General features: G+C 42.2%; 1 protein-coding gene across 1 annotated transcript; it reads right to left on the bottom strand.

Moving 5' to 3' along the window:
- Positions 1-6,178: 6,178 nt before the first annotated feature.
- On the bottom strand, positions 6,179-25,780 carry fbh1 (F-box DNA helicase 1). The gene is made up of 21 exons (XM_085437021.1): positions 24,917-25,780; positions 24,492-24,647; positions 23,336-23,958; positions 23,116-23,252; positions 22,622-22,769; positions 22,346-22,527; positions 22,187-22,261; positions 19,113-19,204; positions 18,410-18,578; positions 18,111-18,330; positions 17,914-18,001; positions 17,728-17,823; positions 17,478-17,614; positions 15,746-15,842; positions 15,474-15,640; positions 15,235-15,331; positions 14,120-14,317; positions 11,838-11,963; positions 11,585-11,691; positions 6,705-6,839; positions 6,179-6,620 (listed from the first exon to the last, which is right to left on the bottom strand). Exons 1-21 carry the CDS (start codon positions 24,933-24,935, stop codon positions 6,456-6,458), a joined length of 3,234 nt encoding a protein of 1,077 aa, XP_085293147.1. The 5' UTR covers positions 24,936-25,780; the 3' UTR covers positions 6,179-6,455.
- Between the last annotated feature and the right edge of the window lie 56 nt (positions 25,781-25,836).

Below are 25,836 nucleotides of genomic sequence, written 5' to 3'. Positions count from 1 at the left end.
TCTGAATGAACAATGAACCGTGGTAAGAAATTGTTCGATGCGCACGTTGCAATGCGTAATTCTGCCTGTGAACCCAGCTGATACCTTAGTTCAATCCAGCTTACGTTTTATGTCAACCTTTCGCTTTACATGAATAGGCTACAAGCCCCTTTATCTTTACATCTTTATCTTTACAAGCCCCTTTATATTTATCTTCTGTCCCGTGTAGAGGACACTAGGTCTTCCTTGATAACAGAATGATGTGATATGATTATGCTGTTTTGATTTTTGTGTGGATTTCTTTTTAAATGTATTTTCATTTCATGAGCACTACAACAGTTAGATGAACACATCTGAATGCTGAAACGTTTTTTAAGCAAATAACTTCCCATAGTGAAGCCTTTTGATTCAAAAAAGAAGTTGAGAGCTCAGAGGGAGACATCCTAGCGTCAGAGTAGCCTGGGGGAAAGTGGCTGAAGTGTATTATGGATAGTAAGAATTATTTAAGCTGGAATTTGAAGTTGTGGGAACAAAAACATCAGGTCAGACTTCTCCAAAGGCAGCTGTCCATCCCCTGAATTTCCTCAAAGCAGTTTAAATGGGGATCCAAAAGACGCTTGCTTCCAAACTGGGAGCGCTTTTAGCCTCACGTGTATAGAAGATAATGCGAGGAGAGCAGGGATCTCAAGTCTCAGATGCAAGGAAAGTAAAGGCGGTCCAAAATGGACCAAGTACCTGCTCCAGTGTATACATAAGCCTTATTTATTTATAGTCACAAGATCAAAAATATCCAGATTCTGGTTAGCAAGAAAAACGACCTTAATGACTATGAACGAACATATTTCCACACTATTTATTCTCAAGCTAGTTAAACACTAGATGGGCCTTGGATTTATAACCCTTGATTTATAAGTAGCCCAGGAGAGGTGCTATGGCATCTATTAGAGAAAATATTTTTGTCCCCTCCAAATAATTAATATGTATCAACATTACCAAAACTAAAACTTAAATGAAAATGTATCTAACCACAGTCTGTGGTTAGATACAAAAAAGTTTGTTTAAAGAGACCACAGAAGATGGTAGATGCACATTTATTAAACAGTAGCTATATCACAGTTCACACGTCTTTGTCTATGGGAATAACTAATAGCCTTGAATAGAATAGGTAATAGTCATATTGGGGGACCCTCTATCTTAAGCTTTAATTGTTACAGATTTGGCAGCAGTATTTGTACATGTAGAAGTGCTGGTAGTAGAAACACTACATTTATTAAAGAAAGAGTTCATAGCAGTTGTATTAAACAGTGTAAAATAATGCAAAATATCTCGTGTACTTTCAGCTTTTATCACATTAATTCTAAATGTGCAGTAAAGTGCATGAAAGTCTTTTATACCCCACCACCGCTGTCCATGTAAGAGTGCAGAATCAATATCCCAGTATGCTCCAAACCACAGAGACAACCAGGCTTGGAGCGATATTAACACACTTCCATCTGTTATGTGATGCAGAGCAGAAGCATTTTACCATCACAGAGTCAACAACGCCTGGTAAAGCGTTGAGGTAGTAAACATTCATAATGACTGAAGTTTTCAGAGTAAAAAAAGCACACCTGGGCTGAGACATTAGTTTAACCAAACTTGAGGTTTAATCTGAAGTTCTGTTAAGTTTCAATACCAAAATAAGCTAAATTTGTCCCCCTGCTAAGTAAAACTGAGATTAGTCATTTTTTAAGTTTGTTCTTTCATATTTCCTTTGCCTGTCTGTGTGTGGAGCGCTCCTTCTATTTTGTGATTTGTTTATATCTTGATGCTTCTTACAGATAGAAACGCTCCATGTCCAGAAATTCCTCAAAGGAATTTCATTAAAGCACAAATAGATTAATTCAAAATCGCTAGCAATTACAAGGGATTCCACAAGAAAGTGTGGGAGTTCAAAGTTCAGTAAATGCATGCAAATTGAAGGTGTTCAGCTGTGTAACAGGTATAGGTTCGAGTGTAGGCCTATACGTAATCCTTGGGACGAGATCGAAGTGATGTCTCTCTCTTCAGCTAGCACAATGCAACATGAGCATGACATCCAAATACCTACTAATGAGGTGATGAGATAAGAACAGCTTGTACATCATGTAGTCAAGCTTTTATCATTGGCAGCCTCTGTGAAAGCAATGGTCTCCAGATCCAAATCAGATTGGCTGGATATTAATCTTAGTACCATTGATGTTAAGTTAGACTCTTTTTCTCCAATTGATCTTTCTGAGTTAACTTCAATAATTACTTCCTCCAAACCATCAACCTGTCTTTTAGACCCCATTCCTACAAAACTGCTCAAAGAAGTCCTGCCATTAATTAATTCTTCGATCTTAAATATGATCAACCTATCTCTAATAATCGGCTATGTACCACAGGCCTTCAAGCTGGCTGTAGTTAAACCTTTACTCAAAAAGCATCTCTAGACCCAGCAGTCTTAGCTAATTATAGGCCAATCTCCAACCTTCCTTTCATATCAAAAATTCTTGAAAGAGTAGTTGTCAAACAGCTAACAGATCATCTGCAGAGGAATGGTTTATTTGAAGAGTTTCAGTCAGGTTTCAGAGCTCAGCACAGCACAGAAACAGCTTTAGTGAAGGTTACAAATGATCTCCTTATGGCCTCTGACAGTGGACTCATCTCTGTGCTTGTCCTGCTAGACCTTAGTGCAGCGTTCTATACTGTTGACCATAATATCCTATTAGAGCGATTAGAACATGCTGTAGGTATTACAGGTACTGTGCTGCAGTGGTTTGTATCATATCTATCTAATAGACTCCAATTTGTGCATGTAAATGGAGAGTCCTCTTCACACACTGAGGTTAATTATGGAGTTCCACAGGGTTCAGTGCTAGGACCAATTCTGTTTACATTATACATGCTTCCCTTAGGCAGCATCATTAGAAGACATAGCATACATTTTCACTGCTATTCAGATGACACCCAGCTCTATCTGTCAATGATTTCTAGGCGCAGCCAAGTGGCGGAGGGCTTTCGCTTTGGTGGCCTCAGAATCTCATCTCTGATTTTTGCGGATGATGTGGTTCTGTTGGCTTCATCGGGTGAGGGCCTCCAGCTCGCACTGGAACGGTTCGCAACCGAGTGTGAAGCAGCGGGAATGAGGATCAGCACCTCCAAATCTGAGGCCTGAGAAAAGGGTGGAGTGCCCACTCCGGGTCGGGGATGAGTTCCTGCCCCAAGTGGAGGAGTTCAAGTATCTCGGGGTCTTGTTCGCGAGTGATGGGAGAAGGGAGCCGGAGATCGACAGACGGATTGGGGCTGCAGCTGCAGTAATGCGGACGCTACACTGGTCCGTCGTGGTGAAGAGGGAGCTGAGTGTAAAAGCGAAGCTCTCAATTTACTGGTCGATCTACGTCCCTACCCTCACCTATGGCCACGAGCTGTGGGTAGTGACCGAAAGAACGAGATTGCGGATACAAGTGGCAGAAATGAGCTTCCTCCGAAGGGTGGCTGGCCTCTCCCTTAGAGATAGGGTGAGAAGTTCAGCCATCCGGGAGGGGCTCAGAGTAGAGCCGCTGCTGCTCCACATCGAAAGGAGCCAACTGAGGTGGTTCGGGCATCTGACAAGGATGCCCCCTGGGCGTCTCCTGGGTGAGGTGTTCCAGGCATGTCCCACCGGGAGGAGGCCCCGGGGCAGACCCAGGACACGCTGGAGAGATTATATCTCTCGGCTGGCCTGGGAACGCCTTGGTGTTCCCCCGGATAAGCTGGAGGAGGTGGCTGGGGAGAGGGAGGTCTGGGCCTCTTTGCTTAGGCTGCTGCCCCCGCGACCTGGCCCCGGATAAAGCGGATGAGGATGGATGGATGGATAGACGTAGGCTGCCGGGGGATTCCCATGATGCATTGAGTTTTTCCTTTCCAGTCACCTTTCTCACTCACTATGTGTTAACAGACCTCTCTGCATTGAATCATATCTGTTATTAACCTCTGTCTCTCTTCCACAGCATGTCTTTTATCCTGTCTTCCTTCTCTCACCCCAACCGGTCGCAGCAGATGGCCCCGCCCCTCCCTGAGCCTGGTTCTGCTGGAGGTTTCTTCCTGTTAAAAGGGAGTTTTTCCTTCCCACTGTCGCCAAAGTGCTTGCTCATAGGGGGTCATATGATTGTTGGGTTTTTCTCTGTATCTATGAAGCGTCTTGAGGCGACTTTTGTTGTGATTTGGCGCTATATAAATAAAATTGAATTGAAAAATTGAATTGAATCAATTGCACATCTGAAGACACTGAAAATGGAAGTTTTGTCTTGACAGATCTCAAGAATTGCGCAAAGGAAGTTTAACGATGACATTCCTTTGGGTCAAGCATGCCTCTGGTGCTGTAGCATCTGCCCTTTTACAAACTGGGATCAACTTGGTTACACTTTTTTTTCACATATACGAGGAGCAGAGCTGTTGATTCCGCTATTAGCAGACACGGGGCTGTTACCGTGACGGTACCAAAACCAGATCAAACTGGTATGTTGCCTCTAGGCAAACTCTGGCTTGTGCATAAACATATCTGTGAGTTACACTGATGAAATCATCAAGCGATGGAATTTCTTCCTGCTGAGCTGCATATCTTTAAGAAACATTTGTTCAAACAGCCAGCAGTTGGTTTCTTTATTGAACCAGCCAAATATGTTTATCCCCACTGATACCCAGTCAAGAAACAGAACGGCATCCTTTGATTTATTTAGCACTTAATTAATCTGAAATGTACCAGACTTTTACATCTAGGAAGTGTCTGGGCTTCTCAAGGTTTTCTTGTCTTTTGTTCTTGCCTTCTCTCACTTCTCTTTTTCCCTTGCTCTAAGGTGGAGGTGATCAGCCTACACTCCTGTTCCTCATCATGTCATGACCTAAAAGCATTTAGGGACAGCTTGTTTAAATTAAGGCTCTCTGATGATAGCTGAAATCTGTGGTGTGTTAAAGTCCTTCTCCTTAGAAAATTCTTCTCGTCAGCTGAAGAGCTCTCTCCTTGTGGATATTATAGGTCATCAGCTAATCAGTAGGTTGGTGGTTTGATCCCTGTGGTCCAGTCTGCATGCCAATCCGTGATTCTGCATAATGAGGCCCTATAAGTGCATTTGAAGCAAAACTTTTTGTAGCCTTGGGATGTTAATTATATTTTTTTAACGTGCCTTTGCTTCTTATATCTGCTATATTTTTTTCAGCTAACTATAGGTGTGTTTCTTTGCACGCAATATGTCTGCAAGGGTACTGATTTCCTGTGTTAAAACCACCGAGATTATAGATTATAGAGATAATTTCAGTTTGCTCAGCGGCACGCCAAAGTTTTCTGTATAAAGTTTAAAAAAAAAAAAAACAAGGCAAAACATGTTTGTGGCACCACCTGCTCTTCTTCCTGAGAAAATCTAAAGATCGAAATTGAAAGTCTCCTCTTTGTATATATATATATATATATATCTTTAGTATCACGGAAAATGTTAATATTACAGCAGGTGTTTCCATTTGTAACTGTGACCTTCATATGATGGCAACTAAAAAAAGTTGTTTGTGCGGTGCTTCAGGTTGATATCCACATCATGACTAAATACGTACCATTACTTTGGGCGTAAGTGCTAGATGTTTAAATAAGGGCTGTCCGACTAAACCAGGGTCATGTAAGTGTCATGTTTTGTCATTTAAATGTTTATGTATGACTTCACCTTTTCCAAAGCTTTCCAGTGGGCCATGTTGGGAGTCTTTGGCAGGCTGGATCTGGCCCCCAAGCCTCATGTTTGACAAGTTGTGTTAAATGTATTGAGTGTGAGCTTACAGCTTTCTTTTTCTGCAAATAAGATCACTGCAGTCTCGTATCTCACAACAAACTTCAGACTGTGGCAGCAGGAAGTGGACACTGATAACACCACTTCCACAGTAACCTCACTTGAAATATGTCAACATTTTGCCGTCATTAAGTAACATTTGCTCTTCCTGTCTTTCTTGTTGTTTTCCATAACTCAAGGAACTTGTACAGCTTTTCAGTTAAGACTAGTGCATGCAAACACATTTGTTCTGTCACCCCACCAGCCATCTGGAAGTTGTTTAACTTCTAAGTTTAAAAACTAAACTTGATGAAACAATACAGAAACTGAAGTTTCCTGTTATAATTATCGGTCATTGCTTTTGAACACAAACCAGATGGGCTTGTAAAGCAAAACAAAATGAGATTACAAACAAGGACCATTCTTAAAAACTGCAAAAAGTTACAAATTATTCTGTAGTATAACTTTTTTTAATAGTCACACAGGCTGGAGGCTCTACTCTCCAATTCAAAAATCACAAAAATTATACAAAAAGTATAAAAATAATCACAACAGACAAAATACTTTTTCAGTAGTCGGTCTGTTTAACTAAACATTAACCCCAGTTGTCTGTGTCCTGCTTTGAGCATTTCGATCTATTTTCCCGACCGGACCGTATCACTGTAGCTCCTTAAAGACGAGCAGTTAGAAAAAAAGCTCCAGGAAAAATGCATGATGGACCGGCAGGTCGAGTCTTTGTGGGATTTCGGCCATTGAGAGCACATCTTCAGTCATGAGGAAGGCGATGGGCCCGACGCGGGTCCACACACACTTCTCACACAGCGGCCCGCCTTGAGACAACCCATCGGTCTGCAGGAGGGCAAAAGTAGAAACAAGAATTAAATAATATTCTTATATTATAATATTATCCTTTACATCAAAGAAGGGTCTTACACATCGCATCTGCTGTCGGCACATGATGAAGGCTGAGCCTGGGGTGATGCAGTTGGGACAGTTTGCGATGGAGCATGGGAGAGGCTGGTCGCTCTTCAGTAGGGAACTGGGCATCTCTGACCTAAAAAAGTACTCCTAGAGATAACAGTGAGAAATGGCAGACAGTTTCATTTATATGGATAAAACCGCCTGGAATACAAGGAGCAGGACATTTGATAGACAGTCTGGGAGCGCGCACGCTAAAAACCAAACCTATGAGCCAGATCCAGCCCACCCGTGTCACCCAGCTGTTGCTGTGATGTGCACTGATACTCGTAAAGCATAAACCATGTCAAACTACATGTGGCACAACTTTTAGCTTTTGAGTTTCACAAGGCTGAACATGAAAAGAATCGTCTATGTACAAGAACAAAACGAATAGATGCCCATAGTAACAGTAGCTGGTCTTAGTGACTCAGCTATAAGGTGGCCGTTCTGACAATAGTTTTACATTTGGCTGGAGTCAGTGTCACTGCTGGCAGCATGATATGATACCTAGAACCTACAGAGGTTGCACAGGTAGTCTCACATCATTATCTTTCATTGCCAAAAGGTTTGCAGTGTCTCCCAGCACAGTCTAAGAGAATGGAGAAGATTCCAGCAGACAGGCAGTTACTTCAGTCTCAGACCAATCTAAAACAGACTTTGTGAGGGTGGCCTAAGGACCCAACATCCTCTACTGGGCCCTGTGTTCACTGCCTGGCATTGGTATTTGTCATATGATATCAGAATTGGCAGTTCTGTGAGATAACAACAGGTTCACCGTGAGCACATGTAACAGACGTGAAAGGGTCTGGAGAAGCCATGGAGAGCATTATGCTGCCTGTAACATTGTTCAGTATGACCAGTTTGGTAGTGGATCAGTGATGGTCTGGGAAGCATATCCATCGAGGGACACACAGACCTCTACAGGTTAGGCAAAAGCACCCTGACTCCCATTAGGTATCGAGATGAAGTTCTTGGTGAGACCCTACGGTGGTGCAGTGGGTGCAGTTCGTCCTCCAGATGAACACTGAAATTACCGTGGTAACAACACTCCATGAAAAAGAAACAATACAGGGCCCATAAGTTTTGGTAGTAATTTATAGACAGAGAAGTGAAAGCCACTTGAGAAAACACAGGAAGTATAAAAGCAGAGCAAACATGATCAGCTATTTCTGTTTCTTCTTGCTTCAGGGAGATTCCTTCACTGTTTAAAGCTGCTATCGTATTGGAATCTGTTTCCTTAACCATCACACGTATATATAAAATCCTTAAACCATCTAGGAGGAGACAGAGGGTAAACTGTAAACGTAAACTGCACTTGCGATGGCAGCAGTAACTTCATTGCTGTTGTGTTACCAAAGTTTCAAACTCTGTGTGCACTTTTTTTTTTTCAAAAAAAAAAAAAAAAAAAACTGAGGTGAAGGTGTCATTACCACATACCCCTCCCCAAACAGAATCCAACAACCACCCAAGAAGCAAAAAGAAAAGACAACAACAGCAGACTATTATGGCCATGCAATTTCCCCACCACTCCTTTTAGAGTGTGCGTTTTAAACTGTGTTTGGCTTTCTGCAAAAACTGATCTCACTGACTCGGCTCCCAACATCTGTACACCGACTGGGCTGTATTTACAATGGGAAAACTTTATCGTGGAGTTCAGGCAACAGTCTATGTTTACAAAAGATAATCAAAGCTTGATAAAACCTCCCTAAACAGAAAACGTTTTAGTTTAGCTGTACTGGAAATATAAGGGGCTGAAAATCAAAGTCCTTTGAGTCACTGGAAATGCTAATTAACAAATACAGTGCTTTCAAAATACATCAGATCAATGAGAAAAAAAAAATCATACTGGATATCTATACTGATATGGGAACAAAATATAATAATCGTTCCACAGACGATGCCATATCTCACCTGCTCCACACATCCCTGAGTCACCTGGACACTGGCAGAGGGAATTATGTTAGGATGCTGTTCGTGGACTACAGTTCAGCATTCAACACAATAATTCCCTCTAAGCTTTTCACCAAGTTGACGGATCTAGGACTCAGCTCATCACTGTGTCAGTGGATCCTCAACTTCCTCACAGACAGACCCCAATCAGTGAGGGTAGGAAAACAAGTCTCCCCCTCCATCTCACTCAGCACTGGAGTGCCTCAGGGCTGTGTTTTAAGCCCCCTGCTGTACTCACTGTACACTTATGACTGTGTAGCCACATCCGACACCACCTCCATTGTCAAGTTTGCTGACGACACTGCTGTTGTGGGCCTGATCTCCGACAACATCGAGACGGCCTACCTGGAGGAGATTAGGAACCTGGAGACCTGGTGCCAGGAGAATAACCTCCTCCTAAACATCAGCAAGACTAAGGAGCTGATCGTGGACTTCACTACAAAGCAGGCGAGGAATTACAAACCCCTCATCATCAGTGGCACGCCAGTGGAGAGAGTGGACAATTTCCGATACCTGGGTGTCCACATCACTCAGGACCTGTCATGGTCCTGTCACATCAACACCCTGGTTAAGAAAGCCCGTCAGCGTCTCTTCTTCCTCAGAAGACTTAGAGACTTCCATCTGCCACTGAAGGTGCTCAAGAACTTCTACTCCTGCACCATCGAGAGCGTCCTGACGTCAAACATCTGCACCTGGTTTGGGAACAGCACCAAGCAGGACAGACGAGATCTGCAAAGGGTGGTGCGCTCGGCAGAACGCATCATTCAATCAGAGCTCCCTGACCTGCTGTCCATCTACACCAAGCGGTGCAAGTCCAAAGCTAGGAAGATTATGATGGACCTCTCCCATCCCAACAATGGACTCTTCTCACTGTTGAGGTCTGGGAAGCGCTTCCGCTCCCTTAAGGCCAAAACAGAGAGAATGAAGAGGAGCTTCTTCCCCCAGGCTATTCGGGGCCTGAACCAGGTGTAGGACTGGACTCTCCCAACACGTCACTATAAGACTGGACTCTCACACACGTCACCACACGCACCACCACACATTTCCTATAATCCTATAATTCCTATAATTTATAATCCTTATCTTTATAATCTCTTCTGCTATTTGCACATTCATTACTGTAAATTCCTAAGTTAATTTGTAAATTTTTGTAGTAAATTGTAAATATTGTAAAACTTTTCTTCTGTCATTTAATGGTCGGGCATTGTACAGCTACAAGCATTTCACCCCCATGTCATACTGTGTATGGTTGTGTGTGTGTGACAAATAAAATTTGAATTTGAATTTGAAAATAACAAAAGGATGTCACATCATTTGATGGAAATGAAAATGATCATCCCACAGAGGGCTGAATTTAAAAACACCTTGAAAATCAAAGTGAAGAAAATGATGCTGCAGGCTGTTTCAATTTGCACCACCAAACCAGCCACGTTTGATGATGAAGCACAGTGTTCTCCATGGCTTCTCCACACCCTTTCACGCTTGTAACAACCCTCCTAGAAATCTCCTCCATGCTCTTCAGACTGTGCTGGGAGACACAGCAAACCTTCTGGCAAAGACATGCATTGATGTCCCATGTGAAAGAGTTGGACTACCTGTGCAACCTCTGTAGGGCCCAGGTACCTCCTCATGCTGACCCTAGCTTAGCTAAATGCTAAACTAGTGGAGAAACAGTCAGAAAAAAAGATGAGGAAAAACTTTCAGTGTCCAGCAAGTCATGTCTTTTTTTCCTCTGACAAAAGGGAAACACTGAGCACCTTCTTATATTATATTTTGTATTGAGGAAAGGGTGATTAGTGTTTGTATATACTGTCAAACAGTGATCACTGTCAAGAAGTGGTATTAAAAAAAGATTTTTTTTTTAATTGTTGGCACAGCTGCCTGTTATAGCAGTCGCTGTTCTACTTCATTGCTTTTTTATTTATTTTTTTTATTTTCACACTGAAAGATCTGCTGCCTGGAATAAATCCTGTAATCAGCTTGGGTCGTCTTCCAGATCCTGAAAGGAGTGACCCATCTGAATATCTTGTACTTACGTACAGATTTTAAGAAATCGCTCAGAAAGACATGACCAAATTTTGTAAATCTACAATTCTCCATTTAATTTTCCCAATTCTTGTTTTTGGAAGTCATTAAAAATATCTGCTGTGTAATCATTCCACCTTGGAAAAAGAATAGTTCAAAGAAATCCCCCCAAAAAGACCCACATAATTATGACAGTCATGCCCATGATGAGTGTATGGAAACTTCCAGCACAACTGGAGCTGCATTTAAACTTCCCCGGCCACATTCTGTACCTGGCTTTGGGGTTTTTCAGTCCGGAAGGCAGCAGAGGGATTGATGCATTTTTGGACTGAAAGTCATGCGAACCTGGTCATGTTACTGCAAAGAAATACTTCTTTGTCCTGAATACTGTACTGCCACGTGTAAAATGTGCTGAAAAGTAATTTTTGGAGGAAATTCTGTCTTTGAATCATAATGGAAAACACATGGATCCAAACCACCCTCAGTGCCACTTACTGGAAATTACGGGACACACAGTAAGGGAGAAGCAGCATTGCAGTAATCTGAAACTAGGAAGTCAACGACACTGTGTGGCTTCAAGCGTCAATAGGCGAAAGGGTTGACAACGTGAAGCTGGGCGGGTCCCGAGTTGAGAGCAAAGGGCAGCTTTTTTTCGTTCTTTAAATTTTCTCATTTCTTCATTCTTTTAAATGTGCTCCAGGTTGTGTTTAATGCTGTAACTGCTGTCACAGTCATTTCTCAAGGTTTGGTTTAAATGAAGTGCATCTATTCTCATGACCGTGTTGTTTCGATGCCATTATGAGGTTTACATGTGAAGGCGTTACTGAAACTGCACAGCAATAGGATAAGAAGTGAGATGCACAGTGAGAGTTTCGTACCCCAGCCATTGTGATGATGCGGCGGATGTTTTTTGTGATGATGAGAGTCGTTTTGGCACGAGTGACAGCCACGTACAGCAGGTTCCACTCATCGTCAGGAATTTTAGCTGTGTGTCGGGGGGAGAAACAACAACAGTTAAACAACATTCCCGCTTTCAGGTAGAAATCATCCTCCTTACTAGACGTGCTTCATGCCACTCGTGATAAAAAGGTCCAAGAAAAAAACAACAACAACCCAAAAAACATAACATACCAAATGAGAATTCAGGACTGTGGCGCAGGTTGTGCTTAGAACAGGGAACCTTGACAAAGTCATCAGTGACCATCACGGTGTCAAACTCCAGACCTTTAGACTTATGGACAGTTCCAACTATGAAGTCTGGAAGGAGAGCCAGAACACAGAGCGGAAAAACAACACTCATTAAAAGAAAGACTCCATCCTCCAGACAATTAAAGTCATCTAATCCTGAAAGAAAAAAGAGAGACAAAAGAAAAGATGTTCCAGCTCATGTGAACATCTCCATAACAATAAAATAAATAGTCTATAGTTGCTGATGGTGAGGTTTGAGAGACAAAGACTGTCACTGAGTAAGAAGACGACGAGTCCCCTGCTTTTTTTCTCTTGCTTCACTTCCTGGTGCTTGTTCCAATTTCAACAAATCAGCATCAAATTAAATAAAAAATTATTAAACACATAGAAAATTATTGAGTGTCGGCAGTGGTTATAGTGATGGCTGTCATCCATGTCATTTAAGCCCCTGGCATGACGCATGAAGTCATCACGAGAAGATTTATAGACATCACTATAAGGTTAATGTGAATGAGTCAGCAAAGGGATTTGGAATAATCTTCAAATTATTTAGAACAAATCCACTGTATTTTACTGTGATGGAGTCTGTACTGACCACCCCAACACAACAAACCAGGGTAGAAGTTTTTATTGGATGCAGATTCATATTTCAGGAGCTTTCACATGTACATGCAGTTAAAGAAAGGAACTGTGCAGAACTGACTGAAATCAAAGGTGCAGCAGGACAAAATAAGAGCTGGGAGTCAGTTTGCCAGTTTAAAAAAAAAAAAAGAAAAACATGAAAGGATCCATCCTGCCTTCTGTCAACCATTCAGGCTGTGTCTTGATTCATGCTCAGTCATCCAGATAAGTAAATCCCAAAGAAGATTCTGTTCTTCTGGACGTAGCGTTTTCAGTGCGAGAAACGTTTCTTCACTCATCCAAGTGACTGCAACTGTACTTTTTATAAGATTGGGGAAACCCGCAGTGAGCTGAGACTGAAGAAGTCACTTGGATGAGTGACAAAACGTTTCTCGCACTGAAAACGCTACGTCCAGATGAATAGAATAAACTTTTGTGCATTGAGGCTGTGGGTACTGGTAGTGTAGTGATATAGGGAGGATTTTCTTGACACACCTTTGGGTCCATTATCAACAACTGAGCATTGTTTAAACATGACAACCACATGAAAGAAGTCCCAATGTACCCATCAGAAAACGGGTACATTGTGTCCTCCAAATCTGAGGTCATAGTCCTCAGCCGGAAAAGGGTGCAGCGCCCACTCCAGGTTAGGGACGAGTTTCTGCCCCAAGTGGAGGAGTTTAAATATCTCAGGGTCTTGTTCACGAATGATGAAGAAGAGAGCGGGAGTTCGACAGACGGATTGGTGCTGCAGCTGCAGTGATGCTGATGCTGTACCGGTCCATCATGGTGAAGAAAGAGCTGAGTGTAAAAGCGAAGCTCTCAATTTACTGGTCGATCTACGTCACTAACAGGAGATTCACATCATGTATGTGCAGCTGACAAATCTGAAGCAAGTCTGTGATTATGTTATGTCATCATGAAACAAAAACTGAAGTGGAACTGGAAGCAGAGCTTTCAAATGGACAGCAAACACAAGCAAATTCAAGAATAGCTAAAAATGAAGTAATGGATGTTTATGCTCCACCAAAGTAAAAAAAAAAAAAAGTCTGAATTCCCCAGAAATGCTGTGCAAACATTTGAATCTGGCTGCATGCAAAAATCTGAAGGGGATTTTTTATGAGTGTGGTTAAAATAGCACCATGTAGAAAGCAGAAGTTGTCTTTTTTCCTCCCACGACACGATATTCCTCACTATTGTAGTTACATCGTATCCTACTACGTTCTAAACGGAAATACAAAATCCAGTTTTTCAGTGAATGTAAAACCTAAAGAAACAAGCAAGAATCAGGAAAAAAACTGAGCTGCCGTTTCTTCATTTTTCAGCAAACACAAAATTATTTTAACTTCTAAAATCAATCCCGCTTTTGATACCCAAAAAGACATTTGCCATCCTTATTTGAGGAAAGGAATAAGTGTTTCTATCTTGGCCAGGTCTCCCTTGAAAAAGAGGTTTTTAATCTCAATGAGATCTTCCTGGTTAAATAAAGGTTAAAAAAAATAAATTAAATTCTTTTTAGTAACTGAAGTCACTTTATTAAGTTATTGTTTTTCCAGGCTTCTTTGTGGATAATGCAGTGTGTGTGTGTGTGTGTGTGTGTGTACCTGCATTGCATAAGTCGTTTTCAGAACAGGCCTTCAGTCTTGACACCAGCTCGGGGATTCGTTTCCGATACTTTTCCACGATGGTCACCTTTGCTTGGAGTTCATTATCTTCTGTTTGTTCAACATATTTTTTGAAAGCAAAGAAGGGATTCTCACTTCGACGAGAGGCGAACGAGCGGATCAGGGGGTCCCTGATGTCTGAAAGCAGAGAAAGTTCAACATTAGTGTCCGAAGTTTGAGTTCTTTGAAACGCTGTTTTTCCTTTTTTTACTTCATTTGTAAAACTAGAGCAATAACACAGCACAGAACAACGGAAATAAAGAGATTATTAAATATGTCCTGATCGTGGTTAAAAGGAGGAGTATGAATAAGGTTGATTATCACTGCAGGGTTATGGACTTCGTGGACATCTTTAATATTTGGATCATAATCAGAGGAAAGATGTTACCTCATGGATCTTTGAATACCTGAACTTCCAAAACACATTTGGGAACTTTTCATGAGTTTTTTAAACAAACAGTAAATGAAAGTGCTTGAGAACCGGACTCCCCACCAAATCTTTTGAACTGAATAAAACTTTTCAGATGAGAAGTGAAACGTCTTTGGAAACCTAAAAAATGAATCCCATTACCTTCAAGTTAAGCGCCTGACCTGGATGACTGAACCTACACAAACAAAGCTGTTGAAAGCACTAAAAGCCTTTTACCTAAAGGAAATAAATTATAATTACAGAATAAAAACTTTCTTTTCATGGGCCAGAGATACACTTTGTTATTTACTTTTTTTTTCTTCCCCTAAACAAAGCAACAATATGATTATTAGGATTTTGAAAGTTGCTGCTAAACAGCCACCTTCAGTCCCCACAATCTAACAGTGGCTGGTAAGATATGTTCGGCTCTGGTATCAATGGCAAGCTATAGAGCCACTCCAATCAGAAGATGGAGCAGATGGTCTAAAAAGTGGTCAATGCAGTTTGAAAGAGAGCAGATGGATTAAAACATGCATACAATTTATTTATTTGGCAAAGCAAATATACCACAAATATACTCCTGTCACAATAGTCTCATGCTATGAGAAATGCTATATTCCATTGCTGTGTATCATTTTATTCTTACAGTGAGGTCTTCGTTCTCCTTCTTGGAGCTGCTGCCCTGTTTGCTGCAGCAGGTGCCATACATCCATGATACGGTCCAGCCCGATGTTCTTTATATCCTGAGGGAAAATATCAATATCAGGTACTGATTTCTAAACGTTACATACATTGATAACAAACAATAAAGTCTTCATTTTTGATCAAATTTAACCCGCAACGTAACGCATCCCTTCGTATAATTATATGTGGATACACACTCACGCCAATGAAGTGGAGCCTGCAGCTGGGATTTGCATCTGTAAGTCGAACGGCTTCACTAAACACGCCGAAATTGCACCTAGATAAGATGGCTGTCTTCCCTCGGCTTTGGCATGCACCTGCCCCCACAGCCTCAACGACTCTGTCTGCAGCATTGTCACACACCCCGCCTACAGAATAAATAAAACAGTCAAAATCAATTATGCTCAAGTCTTTAAAAAACTGAAACTGGTTCTGAAAAACCACATATTTTTTCATTTTTAGGAAGAGTTTACCCTTCTGGTTTCCTCCGACAAGAATTTTCTGAACTCCCTTGCAAACTTTGAGGATGGTGGCACCCACATAGGCGATCTCAGCACCAAATCGAAAGCTCTGGACAACATAAATGGCATGAAGGTTTAATAATAGGAGCAAAAAGATTATACATGCTTGATCCTTTTTTTTAATAAAGACATTTAGAATTTACAGTTGAATAGCAGGGGAAAGTATAACTGCAAACTTTATAACATGCTTCAATACAATTTTATTTATACAGCACCAAATCACAACAAAAGTCACCATTTGAAGGTAAAGACCCTACAATAACACAGAGAAAGCCCCAATAATCATACGACATGAGCAAGTACTTGGCGACAGTGGGAAGGAAAAACTCCCTTTTAACAAGAAGAAACCTCTGGCAGAACCAGGCTCGGGGAGGGGCGGCCATCTGCTGTGACCGATTTATTTAGGGTGAGAGGAGGAAAAGATGCACACGAGGCAGTTGTCTTCCTGCTTGCAGGTGTCAGTCAGCTACTTGACACACGCCAACATAAGCAGGTTAAGTGAAGATAACATGCTACTTGAAACTGATAGCAGTTTTTCCTAGTGACATCATAATTCCTGCTGGAATATTTGGAAGAATCAGCCCAAGTGAAGCTGCAATCTCCCACGTTTAAGCTGAATGAGTGAGATGGTCACATGTCCTTTAATCTTCTTCAACTGCAACCTGATGTGCATTGTAACTGCTGATGTGCATGACTATGAGCTACTAGCTAATATTAGCTACTACTAGATTTAAGGTTTTAACTTTTCCTTGGAACTCCAAACTGACTGACAACATGCCGAAGGAAACTGCCGGTGTGGTCGCACTGTGCTAAAATGGAAAACAGATGGCCAAAAAGCTGAGTTTAAGCTTTGTTTACATGTCACCAGACTGTATCTGATGCCTCCTCTTTCATATAAACAGATCCCAAATTCAACAGTTCAACTCTTCTGGGACAGCTTTCTACAAGATGTAGGAGTGTGTTTATGGGAACAAAAACATTCTTTTTGATGATTATTCCAAAAGCACATTTGAGGTCGAGACTGTTCCTGCAAAGTTTGGAGCATGAAGTTGTGCAACATGTTTTGGTATGCTGAAGCGTTAAGGGTACCTTTCAGTGGAACTAAGGGGCTAATCCAACGCTTTGCATTCCGCTTGATGATGCAAGGCTTGAATGCAGCTGCTCAGGCATGAAGCTCTATACCCACCGCTCTTGAGCTAATCGGAAGCTTACATGAACTTTGGAGGTCTGCGGCGATTGATTTTTCAGAAAGCCTCTGCACACTATGGGCCTCGGCACCTGCTGACCTCGTTCTGTGATTTTATGCGGCCTACCATCTCATGGCTGTGTCGCTGTCATTCTCAATCGTTTCCCCTTTGTTATAATATCACTAACATCTGACTGTGGAATATTTAGTAGCGAGGAGCATGTGGCATCTATCACGGTACCACACTGGAATTCACTGAGCTCTTGAGAGCGATTCTATCACAAATGTTTATAGAAGCAGTCTGCATGCCTGGGTGATTTTATCCACCTGTGGTCATGGAAGTGACTGGAACACCTGAATTCAATGATGTAGATGGGTGAGTGAATACTTTTGGCAGTATAGTGCATCTTTCTTCTTTTGCTGTATTTGTCAACTTTGACACATCTGATGCATTTTCTGTCCACGTTTACCACGGTGTGTTTGGGTAGTTGTGTGTACCTGGGTGAGGTAATAGATGTGGGTGTGTTCAACAACATTCAAGGCATTAACAGCTCCTCTGAAGGTGTAGATCTGCTGATGAGGATCGCCAACCAGGATTTTCCCACAGCTCTGAGACAGCAGCACATCCATGATGGCTGAAACAAAACAAACAACAGTCAGTGGACAACATGAAAGCATAAAAGCTGAGCTAAATCATCAAGGATTTGCTTTTCTGCAAACATGTGAGCCTGTGGGAGTATTTCAGTACCGGGAGTGCAGTCCTGGGCTTCATCAATGAAAAGAGCATTGTATGCACCCGACAAGCAAGGCTTTGGGTCTTGGAGCTGCCATAACTTTAGGTAACCTGGGAATGAAATGTTCCAGGGATCCTCCATCATTTCTTTACACAACGTAGTAAACATAATTATATTTCTTCATTTCACAGTTGGCGTACCATCGTGGGTCATGTAATAGGCATCTTTTGACTTCTCATTCAGATCCTTCATTTTTTTCCAGATTCTCTGTGCATCACGGACGACCAACTGAAACAAGGATTTCATGATAACACAAAACACACTTTAGATGTAGCTTCATAATAATTTACTTCATAGGTACAGCGCCGATCTTTTATATACTTTAAAACGTTTATACCAGTTTTTCATCATGATCTATATCCTTGCGGAAGTTGTTTTTAGTCACACGAGAGTTGGGAACATGTCTTATAGTGATGGTTTCATCTGTAGAAGCCATAAAGGCATTGAGGGTTGTCATAACCACTTTGGCCTTGGTGAAGCCACCGCGGCCTTTGGGCAGAACAGAACTGATGGCGAAAGCCTTCATGTTAAAGGTCAGCTTGTCACGGAATTTGTATCTGAAAGGGAGAGAAGAGAGCACGATAGTATTAAAACGAAGGCCTGCCATCACGAGCATCTGAGAACTCTGATTCTCACCTCTTCCCTACGTCATTATAGGCCAACGAGTGGACGGTCTTGCAGTCCACGTTCCTGGGGAAGCGGCGGCGTGCCTCCGAAGCCACAGAATTGTTGAAGGCCACATAAAGGAAGCGAAGGTCCGGCCGCTGCTCAGCGTACTTCACTAGTGTGGTAGTCTTCCCAGTACCTGTGTCACACAGCACTGACCTTTAATGAAGCTACGACACAAAGACCCGTCATCTGCAAATGTAGCCTACATCACACAAGCTGCACTGATGACAAAAGATTCATATTTTACATCTATGTTCCCTACGGGCTGACGGCATCTTTATACCACTGTCTGCTGCAGAACCTTAAAGAGAACGGAGGTAAAAGGGCTCATTTCAGGCTAAAAGGCTTCATGAAATGATGTAACGCTCCTCCAGGGCAATCCCACAGCTATAACATAAAGAAATGAGCGTATAAAAATGAGCATATTAGACCCATTTTACCAAGGTGTTATAAAGGAGAAAGAGCGCCCCCTGGTGATGTCTCAAATCCTATAGCATTAAACGTATTTAGTGCAGACAGTACACGCAATGGGAACGAATGGGAAAAGTTAATAAAAATGGATATTGCAGTGTTGTTCTTCTATTCAATCCACTGGCCAGTGACACATACTCTGGCTGGCCTAAAAGATTCATGTAAGGGCACTGTCTCCAATTCCACTTCCTTACTGTACCTGCAAATGCTATTATCTTAACCACGTGGTCATCCTGGATATTGTGGCTGAGGATCTGCTGCTGTTCTTGCGTGAGGTGGATCTGGGGCCGCCTAGCAGAGACACCAGAAACAAACAAAAAAAGTGCTAAAACTCCTCAAGCATCAGTCCAGCTCTAATTATTTAAATGTTTGCTGAATATTACATATACAAGTTCAGAAAAAAGAAAATCACACTGGCTGTTAGTTTATTATGTGAATAAGCAAAAATCAATCAGAAAAAAATGGTCTCCAGTGAATTAGTTTGGCCTGCAGTTTGAATCCCTCTTAAGACCGTTAAACAAACATCATGAGCTGAAACATGATTAGATCCAGAAAAAAAAAAAGAAAAGGACTGAACCTCCATCAAGGAAGGTTTAAGCAACTTGCAAGTAATTATGACGGTATAAGGGGAGGAGGACTCGCTCTTTATGTAAACAACCGCTGGTGTTCCTCTAGTCACGTTAAGGTGAGGACGGCTGTGCGTAATAAACATACTGAACTGTTAGCAATTGGTCTTCGACCATATTATCTACCGTGAGAGTTTTCCCTCGTCATAATCATCATTGTTTACTCCCCTGGGCAGGGCTGATCACAACCTTGTCCACCTCCAGCCCTTTTACAAACCTATCATCCCGAGGCAACCTGCAGTCACAAAAATTGTTATAAGATGGACAAGGAAGACAGAAGAGACTCTGCAGGGCTGCTTTGAGGCAACGGACTGGGATGTTCTCTGTAATGCTCATGGGGACAATTTTGACAATCTGACTGGCTATGTTACAGACTATAGCAACTTCTGTGCGGAAAATGTGGTTCCCAAAAAAAAAAAAAAACATTCATTGCTTCCCCAACAATAAACCTTGTTACCCAAGGTAACATCAAAGCTACGCTAAACAAGAAAAAGAGATTTTTCAGAAACTGTGACAAAGAACAGTTGAAATGTGTGCAGAAGGAGCTTAAAGCCAAGACTGCTGAGGGAAACAAGTCCCTCAGAAGAAAGCTGGAAAGCAAACTCCAAGAAAACAATACCAGGGAGGTGTGGAAGGGAATGTGGGCCATTACTGGCCTGAGACAAAAGAGGTGTGTGGATGGATGGGGATGTTGAATGCGCAATCAACCTAAATCTGCACTTCAATAGGTTTGACTGCCCTGCATCTCCTGTCCCCACACCCAGCTCTTCCCATCTTCTCCATCCCCCCCCCCCCCTCCTGCTCCCTCAGCCTGTCTCTCTTTGTCCCTCTCAGCAGATGACATCAAAGGGGAACTGTGCATACTCCACTTCAGCAAAGCTGCTGGCCTTGATAGTGTCTGTTCCAGGGCCCTCAGGTGCTGTGCTGCCCAGCTGTCTAGAGCTCTATATCAGATCTTTAACATGAGTCTGAAACTGCAGAGGGTCCCATCACTCTGGAAGACATCCTGCCTGGTTCCTGTCCCCAAAAAGATCAACCCGTCGATCCCCAGTGACTACAAGCCAGTGGCTCTGACCTCACACGTCATGAAGACGCTGGAGAGACTCACCTGCATCTGCTGGTGGAGCCTTGGCTGAACTCCTTAAAGTTTGCTTATCAACCCCGTATCGCCGTGGAGGACGCCATCACCTACCTGCTGGACCAGGCTTATTCTCATCTGGACATTGTTGAGAGCATTGTGAGGGTCATGTTCTTCGAATGCTTTTAACACGATCAGTCCATCACTGCTGGGCAATAAGCTCAAGAAAATGCAGGTGGATGCATCAACGGTAGCTTGGATTACGGACTATTTAACAAATTGACCACAGCATGTCTGGCTGAAGAGCTGCCACTCGAATAACATCCTAAGCAGCACGGCAGTGCCACAGGGACTGTCCTATCACCATTCCTCTTTACCCTCTACATGTCTGACTTCAGGTACAAGTCTCAGTCATGTCATGTGCAGAAAGGAGGAGGAATACAACAGTGTGGTGGACAGCTTTGTTGTGTGGTGTGAGCTAAATCATTTCCAACTTAACATCGCAAAGACAAAGGAACTGATTGTCGACTTTAGGAAGCATGCTCCTCCTCCTACCCCTGTAACCATCAGAGGGGCTGTTGTGGAGGTAGTTGAGGACTACCGGTACCTGGGGGTACACACTGACTGTAAACTGGACGGTCCAAGAACACAGAAGCTGTCTTCAAGAAAGGCCAGAGCTGGCTTTTCCTACTGATGCAGCTTAGGTCCTTTAATGTTTGTAGGAAAATATTTACCAAGTTCTATCACTCTGTGGTAGAGAATGTTGTGTTCTTTGCAGCTTTGTGCTGCGGCAGTGGGGTGAAGACAGCTGATAGCAACAGGCTGAACAAGGCTGGTTCTGTCCTGGGTGTCAGACTGAGAACCCGATGGAGGTGTCTGAGAGGAGAATGCTAGAAAAGTGTCTCAGTATCATGGACAACCCTTCTACGCCTCCATGATGGGCCATCGGAGCACACGTAGGAAAAAAAACAAAAAAAAAAACTCATCGCCTCTGAATGCAGAACTGACCACCACAGGAAATCCTTCCTGCCGGTGGCAATAAGACTGTACAACTCTTCTTTCATCGGTAGATGATTTTCTAGGATTAATATGATTGTATTTTGTTCTCACTCAGATTGTGCAATATTATTCACCTGTATGTTACTGAATGTTTGTTTCATCCCCCCATCATATGCTGCTACTCTCTTTATTCATTGCACTAACATTATGTCACTTGTCATAATTACTTGTAGTAATAGTTATGTTATTTTATCTGCGCTCATTTTTTCTCTTGTTGCATTGAGCATGTTTGCGACAAAAGAATTTCCCTCGGGATAAACAAAGTTCTTCTTATCTTAATCGGTTAATGGGCTTCACCTAATGAGAGTTTACCAGAGCTGACTGAAACTGCTGAGAATTATAGGATCAGTTGGAATAAATTCTTGCAACAACAAGAGAAACGCTTCAAATCACATACAGAAAGAAAGCTTGCTGAGCCGCTCTTATTCAGTCTTCTCAAAGTATTGAATAAAATATCGATATTTAGCGTCCCTGTATCGGTATTACAGAGCTAACATATTTTGACCTCACCTGCTCTGTGGAGAGTTGACAGGGAACGGGCCATTCTCCATCAGGTGGAGGACATAGTAAATGTTGTAATGCAACCTGAGCAGGCAGAAAAAAGAAAAACAAACAGTGTGACGAATGATGAGAACAGAAATCTGGATTGCTACTCGTTATTCATCTTACCTGTTACTGACAGTGACTTTGTTCCTTTCTAAAGCGAGCAGCATCATGGCCATGTGGCAGAGGTACTCTGTGATGGCCGAGTGTGACATGCAGCCCGTGAGCAGAGACACTAAGGCCTGCACATCACCAACACCCTCACTCAGGATCAGTATGACAGCCATGGCTGCATACGGGTTAGGACCCTGGAAATCAGATCCATTGTGGACACACTTTAAAACTCAGATTGTCTCTATATGATCACATGGCATTTTTTATGTATTAATGAGTGAGTCATACAGTAATTCCAAGGTTAAAGTGCTTCTGAACATCAGAAATACGCAGTCTGATGGAGGCCTCAGCTTGAGGGAAAAGGCGATGTTTCTTTACACGCTCCAGAACGTCATCTGGCCTCAAGCGCTCTCCAACCTTATGCTGAGCCATTAAACTGATAATAAAGACAACACACACAAACACACAGAGTGACATTTTAAAAATGAGAAATTGATATCAAATTCCAGTCACACACACACACACAATGTGAGATCAGCTTATTTACACTTTTTTTTTTTTTTTACAGCGAGGGTGGCCACAGCAACTCGTATACAGGAGAGACTTGCATCACTTCCCAAACCAACCTTCCCAGTCAGATCAAAAACAGTCATATTGGAATCATATTAACCAGAAATACATGAATAATTTTCTGCAGTTCTAGGCGAGACTTCATGTGGTGGACATTTTACAAGAACTTCAACTGTTTTGTAATTTTTCTTATTAAAGAAAGAGTAACTTACACAACTAGCTTTCGTATGCTGTGCTCTGAAGGTGCTGGCCCTGTTATACCGCTGTTCCTCAGGATGGAGCAGATCTCCATCTCTGTATGCCTCTCTCTCATCATGTAGCGATAGTATTGTTTCTTGAAAGGCACAAACTGTGAAGAGAAGCACATCCAACATGACTTTGACATTTCGCTCCACGTGCTCATTTTGCGATTGTTGTTTGGTGTCATCTTACCGTGCTGTCCTGGACGATGTTCCTCCAGCGATGGCAAACGAGCCTGACATTGAGGTACAGGTCCTGGGCAGGTAGGAGGCACAGCACCTCTCTCAGCACCTCCTCTGGAAGGTCGTCCATGCAGCCCTGGGGTTTCAGCAAGCCGCTTCTGCTGCCCAGGAGCCCAAAGTGGGCATCGGGAAGGGCCTCCACCTCCTCTTCTTCATTATCAATGTCACACTGGTCAAATTCATCATCATTCCCAAACATCTCAGCCGTCATTCCCTCCAGATAATCCACTTGCTGCTCTTCCTTCACCTTAGACTGCGGCATCATCTCAACAGCCAACAGGCTGGCATCGTCAATCTCCTCCTCCTCGCCTGCCTCAGGCTCTGGCATCATCACAGCAGCTAAAAGACTGTCATCGATCTCCTCCTCCTCTGTTACCCTGAGCTGTGGTGCCAAAGGTACAGCCAACAGGCTGATATCGTCATCCTCATCCTCCTCTTCTTCTGCAGCTCTTGGCTCTTCCTTGGAGGTGGAAGGCAGGGAGGATTTGTGCGGACTGGAGCTGAGGACTCTCGCCACAGAAAAAAATTCATTGATACCCTTCTGTCTCCCAGAAGGACTTCCTGTGGCAGGTGCTAAGAGAAAAAGGACAAAGATTTATAATCTGATTCTTTAGACTTTTTGTCAAAAGGCAAAAAATACATCCATAAATCATTGGTTTAGTTTAGTAAGGTTGAGCTGCTAAGTGTTGATTTATCAAATTCTAAGGTCTTTGCCGATCTCTGATAGTTTTATTGGTGGTTTTCAGCCTTACTTGCTCCAACATATCTTTGGGTCTCATATTTAAAATTGCATTAAATTTACAGTTAAATGCAGTGCACTTCAATCAGAGCTTGACTGCTGGGTTTACAGTCCACTACAAAAACTGTGTCTTCCTCCTAAAGACATGACACAAAGAAGCTGGGGTGGCTGTAGCTCACGTGGTAGAGCAGGTCATCTGTTAAGCAGTCAGCACTTAACAGTTATTGATTGGGTGAATTAGTTGTATAAAGCACTTTGAGTGCTCATATAGAGTTGTAAAGTGCTATATAAGAACCAGTCCATTTAACATTTACCAAGTCACATGCTCAGTGTTCCACACTGTAATAAAAGCTTTACACCACATTACCAAACTTTGGCCGCTTAGTGGGTGTCCTGGGGTAAAGCCCCCGGTTCGGATCACGGTTGCCCATCCTCTGGTTAAAGGTGTGAGGCCGGGTGAGGACTGCTCTTTGTCCCAGTCCATCACAGTCTTCTGCATTCAGGTGCCTCCTCTTGGCCTTTCCTAGGAAACCACACAACATCCAGCCGTGGCAGAACAATTCAAATCACAGTACTGGGATTATCCTGCATGCAGGGTAAGCCTTTCCTTAGATTTCAGCCTACAATTGTTTGCTAACTAGTTTACCATTAAAGATTATATTCAGTTTTGTGGGATAAAACAAGGCAACAAGTCTAAAAAAATCTCGTTAAAACTTTATTTTTCGTATACGTGCATTTCAAAAGTAGTACATGAGTACATACAGTGTACTTAGCTTTAAATCCTGAACTTACCTTTAACAGACACCTCCATTTTCTGCTGCTACACCTACAATCTTTCAGTAACAAAGCCCCATAATTTCACGTAAAGAAGTCTTTACACACGAACAGCCTCAGAAAATACACCCAAGCTAACGTCCACAAACGATCACTGCTAGCCCGTGTGTGCCTGCTAACATTAGCGGTACTTCTCCCAGAAGTACTGCTAATGCAAAAACTACTTTAAAAACGCGACTGCTCCTAAATGTAAGCGGACTAATTTAACGTTAACAGGGATTCATTGGAGAAAACGTTCATGTATGTTTTTGTTTTCGAGGAAAGCTTCTGAAGTTGCAGGTCTGGTGTAATTGGTCGGTTTGTTCTTCTTTGAATCTCAAACCAACTTGAAAGGCGCATCATCGCCACCTACTGGAAAGCTGAAATTCGCATTTTGCGACATCGAGCTAAGTTCCAGTTTTTCAATGGCTTGATCCAGATGCTACAAAGTTTTTGCAAAAGTGAGCAAGAACGATTAATGTAATCAATTTAAAAAACGATTAAATAAAATATAAAAGATTATCCTCTTATTTAAATGACAAACTGATTTGATTAGTAGACCCTTAACATAACAGACAGAACTCTGTTTGGCTTACAGGGCTCATTTACACATTCCCTGATCTTATTTGAAATGGCAGCCACGTTTCTTATGAGCATTTACAACTGTAACAGCAAAAGAATAAAAAAATAATAATAATTTTAAAAAAAAATGCATCATAATAGTTCGATGTTGATTAAAGTGAGCACTCTAAGCATTTGCCTTCAAATCATTTTTTGTTCCACAAATTTCTTCACCAAAGCAGTAAAAAGTAAATTTTAAAAAACCAAACAAACAACCGTGTAGTTTCCATATCTTTGTTTGTTAAAGTGTAAATTTTAAAACAGAAGCACATATTCCA

Source organism: Copadichromis virginalis, linkage group LG17 (genome assembly GCF_057382275.1).
Source record: "Copadichromis virginalis isolate Kocher_CV1m ecotype Utaka linkage group LG17, C_Virginalis_male_GT1.1, whole genome shotgun sequence".
In the NCBI taxonomy this organism is placed as follows: Eukaryota; Metazoa; Chordata; class Actinopteri; order Cichliformes; family Cichlidae; genus Copadichromis; species Copadichromis virginalis.
The sequence above is the reverse complement of the archived record's forward strand: the minus strand, read 5'-3'. Positions and strand labels throughout refer to the sequence as shown.